The sequence below is a fragment of the Myotis nattereri genome (genome assembly GCF_964212035.1).
Source record: "Myotis nattereri genome assembly, chromosome: 16".
NCBI classification, from domain to species: Eukaryota; Metazoa; Chordata; class Mammalia; order Chiroptera; family Vespertilionidae; genus Myotis; species Myotis nattereri.
In genome coordinates this window covers 43,409,096-43,413,690 of record NC_138091.1, presented here as the reverse complement: position 1 = coordinate 43,413,690, position 4,595 = coordinate 43,409,096, and the positions used below count along the sequence as shown (strand labels likewise).

The 4,595-nt window shown below is 46.8% G+C and overlaps 1 protein-coding gene across 1 annotated transcript; it reads right to left on the bottom strand.

Moving 5' to 3' along the window:
* Positions 1 to 1,697: 1,697 nt before the first annotated feature.
* CCL16 (C-C motif chemokine ligand 16) lies at positions 1,698 to 3,618 on the bottom strand (the record flags this gene model as incomplete). Its single annotated transcript, XM_081110728.1, has 3 exons — positions 1,698 to 1,824; positions 2,222 to 2,342; positions 3,537 to 3,618. The coding sequence occupies 3 exons, from the start codon at positions 3,616 to 3,618 to the stop codon at positions 1,698 to 1,700; spliced, it is 330 nt and encodes a 109-aa protein (XP_080966854.1).
* Positions 3,619 to 4,595: the final 977 nt, after the last annotated feature.

The following is a 4,595-nucleotide window of genomic DNA, read 5'->3' as shown; positions in this document are numbered from 1 at the left end:
CACTTTACTTGAATTTGTTTCTCTTAATTATATATATTTAAATGTCTGATTTTTGTTTTGTCTCCACAACAGCATTTGGGGGGAATTTTGACTTTTTTCTGAGTCAGCTTCCAGCTGTTGAGCTGGAGGCAGAAAGGTAGCAAGAAGGGGATATTGAGTATGTATGTCTGGCCTTGGTGCCATGTAAATTCTCCAGCTCCCAACCTTGACAAAATGCTTAGAATGTGTTTTCTCTCTTTATTGATTAAGGTATTACATATGTGTCCTTATCCCCCCTTTCTCCGCCCCGGCCAATGCCCTCACCCCCCTGGTGTCTATGTCCATTCATTAGGCTTCTATGCATGCATACAAGTCCTTTGGTTGATCTCTCCCCCTTACCCCACCCTCCCCTACCTTCCTTCTGAGGTGTGATGTCTCTGGATCTGTTTTTGTTCATCAGTTTATGTTGTTCATTATATTCCACAAATGAGTGAGATCATGTGATGTTTACCTTTCTCTGACTGGCTTATTTCGCTTAGCATAATGCTTTCCAGTTCCATCCATGCTGTTGCAAATGGTAAGAATTTTTTTCCCCCCCCGAAGCGTAGTATTCCATTGTGTAGATGTACCACATCAGAATGTTGAGAAGCTACTGAAACAACTAGATTAACTTTCTCCCACCCTGTCAAAAAGGAAGTCAGGAATGAAGTTAGGATTAAAGGAAATTTTCTTTATTGAATGGTTGAGTTTTGGACCAAGATTTTTACCCTTAACCTAGTCTAATGCCCTTTTCCTGTCCCGAAAAGCTTAGTGTAGGAGCTAGAAAGTCTCACCTCTTCTTTTGTTTTTACACTCTCTGTACCCATGCCACCTGAGGGGGAGACCAAATCTTAGGGAGGTGGCAAAACCTCAGCAAAAGTGTCCAAGATCAGCCCTGGCCTGGCAGCTCAGTTGATTGGAGCATTGTCCTATGCACTGAAAGTTTGTGGGTTCAATTCCTGGTCAGAGCACATACCTAGCTTGTGGCTGGATGTCACTGTTGTTTTTTTCTCTTTCTCCCCTTTCCTCTCTAAAAATCAATAAACATATTCTCAGGTGACACTTAAAAAAAAAAGACAAAGATCATTAGCGTGTGATATTTCCACCCTGGCCTGCTAAGAAAAAGTTATTCCTTTTTTTTCCTGAGAGTTTTTGTAAATGTTTATTTAAGCCAAAGCCAAACTGATGACATATGCAGGGACACTAGATTTCAAATGTTCCCAAAAATTATGTTTTAAAAGAAAAAAAAAATAGAGGGCGGGGTGTGGGGGGGAGATCTAGAAATAGGATAAGGATGGACAAGAAAAGTCAAGAGTTCTGTGGAGCTCTTAATGAGTCAGGCTGGTTGGGAGCGGGATGCAGTTATTAGAATGGTTGTTGTACTGGTGTTCGGTGAGAGATTGTGAGCAAGGGGAAAGATGTGGAAGGCGTTTTTCTGTGTATTAAGAATGTATGCCTGCTCACCTCCCTTAACTCTGGCATTTCCTCCAGAGATTGAGAAAATTTTCAAAATACTTTTATTTTTTGGATCACGGGCTCCTTTCTCTGAATGTGACTGTCATTCAGACCACAAGGCTGCCCTCGTTTTCATAGGTCACACCTTTCTTTCCTGAGCCTGGGCTCCCACCGCGGCTTGACTACCATGAGGAGCTGGGGAGCTGGGCTGGGCCTTTCTATGATCAGATGGATTTAACCTGGGGCAGCTTCCTGGGGGGTAGCAAAGGCAGGTTGGGATCCTTGATGTAATCTTGGACCCATTTGTTGTTGGGATTGGTGCAGATCTCTCGTTTCTTTTTGGTGACGAGGCTGTGGAGACAAAGTTAGACTGTCATGGGCCATAGAGTAGAGTGGGGGTCCAGTCCACAATCCCCCACTTCTAGCTTACCCGGGGCTAGCCTAGGCCTACCCCATCTTGGCCCCATCAGAGGGCCTCCCTCTCTAGCCTCTAGACCACATCAACCCCTTCCCCACCCAGCCTAGACCCTCAGGCTTGGGTTTCATTATGAGCACTATTTATTGGGTCACACAGCTATAAGTAGCAAAATCAAGAATTTAACCCAGGCCTGTCCTGTGAGAGTCAAAGCCCTTAACCACTACTCTCCTCCTTCTAGTATGGAGATGGAGAGTTACTGGTTTTATGCATTCATTCCAGTCCCTGGTTCCCCTTCCTTTTCCACAGAAATATCTGTAGGGAAGTACTTACATGATTGCTGGCAGGTTACAGTTGAAGGCCTTTCTGTATCCCACCACCAGTTTCCTTGGTAATACTTTCTCTTCATACTTCAGGCAGCAGCTGGGTGAAATGTTCACCGACATCGGACTTCCTGAGGGAATCACATTGAAAGCTGAGCCGAGGAGGCAGAGAGGGAGCCCATGACCTCCATCTCCCGTCCACTGCACTTCCCTCCTTTGATGGCAAAGCCATCTGTTAGCAGGGACTGAGCACAGCTGGTGGCAAGGCTTGGAACATCTTGAGCTCACCATTTGGCTGACTTGTGTTTTAGGTGAGCCATTTTCTCTTTCTCGAAGCCTGAACCCATCGCATAAGCCTGCTTGACCTCCCAGAGGGCACTGTTATCCCACCATATGCACCTCTGCACACAGTGACATTAATGTCCTTGGCTCTCAAAACAAAGTTTAGATCAGGGCATCCTGAGAGCGTGTGGGCAGATTATGTGGTGTGCACGACCCTTGCTCCTCCAAATATTTATACAGGCAGAGTTGGGCTCGACTGCAAGCCAAGGGCAGCCTAGGGAGAAAAGGGCTGGGGCAGCAGAAGGCAGGTATGTGGAAGGACTGAGTGACTGGTCCCTTCCCTGTCACCAGGTCCTCATAAATGACGGTAGAAGCAGGGGTAAAGCAAGGTGAAACAAATCTTGTTCTCCATAGTTCCCAAGCATTCTGTAGCTCCAAAACCTTTTAACCCGTTTCCCCTTTCCCTTTTCCCATAGACTTTATTTAGATCTAGGCTGGGGGTGGGGTGGGGTGGAGATGGGAGTCATGAAACCCCAAATGGCACACTTGGGTGAGCATCCCATTGGGACCCCTTTTGGTTGCCATGATAGTCCCAGCAGTCTGTGCCAGGAAGGGGTGTCTAGGTTCAGACTCCTCATTTCTGAGCTTAGCCCCAAACATCGCTCAGCCTGCCTACCCAACACTTTGTCTGCTCTCCCAGAGAGCAGGCTGTTCTCATCCACTTGCCTTGCCTGCCTCTTCAGCACATACATTTATTGTTGTCTTTTCTGTTACTTCCTTGGCTCCTCTTCCTAAAGGCTCATCCCTTGGGACTTCTGACATAACCTTGACCCATCTTCCCAAAGCTGCCCAACCCCAGAAGGATCTGGACCACAGCCCAGCTGCTTACGAAGGGAAGAGTTTCAAGAGAGCGCTAAGCGTGCAGGATGGGGAGAGGCCCCAAGGATGATGACAGAGATCTGACAGCGTTCTTGGTGTCACCTCACTGCCAGCTGCCCCGGTCCCCTTGCTCATCGCTGCCCTACAGGGGCAGGTGGACTCACTTGCCTGGCTGTAGGAAGCAGAAGCAGAAGCAGTGCTGAGGCTGAGGAGGAGGAGAAAGAGGGCAGCCACGAAGACCTTCATCTTCTCAGTGGGGCAGCTCAGCCTCAGGAGACGGCTGAGTGCAGATGTCCTGCTTGCTGCTGGTCGTTCCCTCTCTGACCACTGAGCGCTCTGAACTCTGATCACTTCAGAGCAGGTGGAGGCGGAGAAACAGGCCTCCCCCAGTGTTTGCTGAAAGGGAGGGCGGTGGGGCAGGGCCTGGTGCAAAGTTGAATTCAGTGATTTGAATTCAGGTTAACACATTGTATGCGGGAAACGTGTTTACACGTTCTACCAGTGTAGTAGAGCGCGGGACACGTATTAATACATTTTTTATAGACTAGCGGTAGAATGCGGGTAACGTATAAATACGTAAACTAAAGTTATTGTAATTTTACTGAACGTTGCCATTTGCGCAAAAAATTAGCAAAAATGGCCCGCGCCACCTGTTAGCGCGCGATAAAACTACCCGCAAACAATGTGTTAAGGAAAGAACAGAGAAAGGGAATATGTGGCAAACATGTGCTGTGTATCAGCCACCTTGCATATCCTAGTTTACTTAATCCTCACAGTTGTTCATTTTTGTTGTTTTGTTTTTCCTTGCATTTCACTTTGTATAGTTTCTATTGCTATGCTTTAAATTCACGTATCTTTGCTCCTTCTGCAGTGTCTAATCTGCCATTAATCCTGTCCAGTGTCTTTTGCCTGTAGACACTGTAGTTTTTAATCGCTGGCTTTTGGGAACACTGTGTGGTTCTTTTCCTGGCTTCAAGCAATTCTTCATACACATGTACTGACGAGTACTTTGTGGAATACTCAAGAGATCTCTCTGCATATGCCCAGAGTTCTTGTCAGCGGACCTCTTTGCTTTCCAGTATTCTGCTTTGTAAAGTCTAGTCACCTTGGTTTTCCCCGACTCTTAGTTCCATCATGACCTGGAAACTCAGAGCCATAAGCTAGGGCAATCATAGGTCTCACTTCATTTACTTCCTATGTGTTGGGCTCCCTGTTCTCCATTG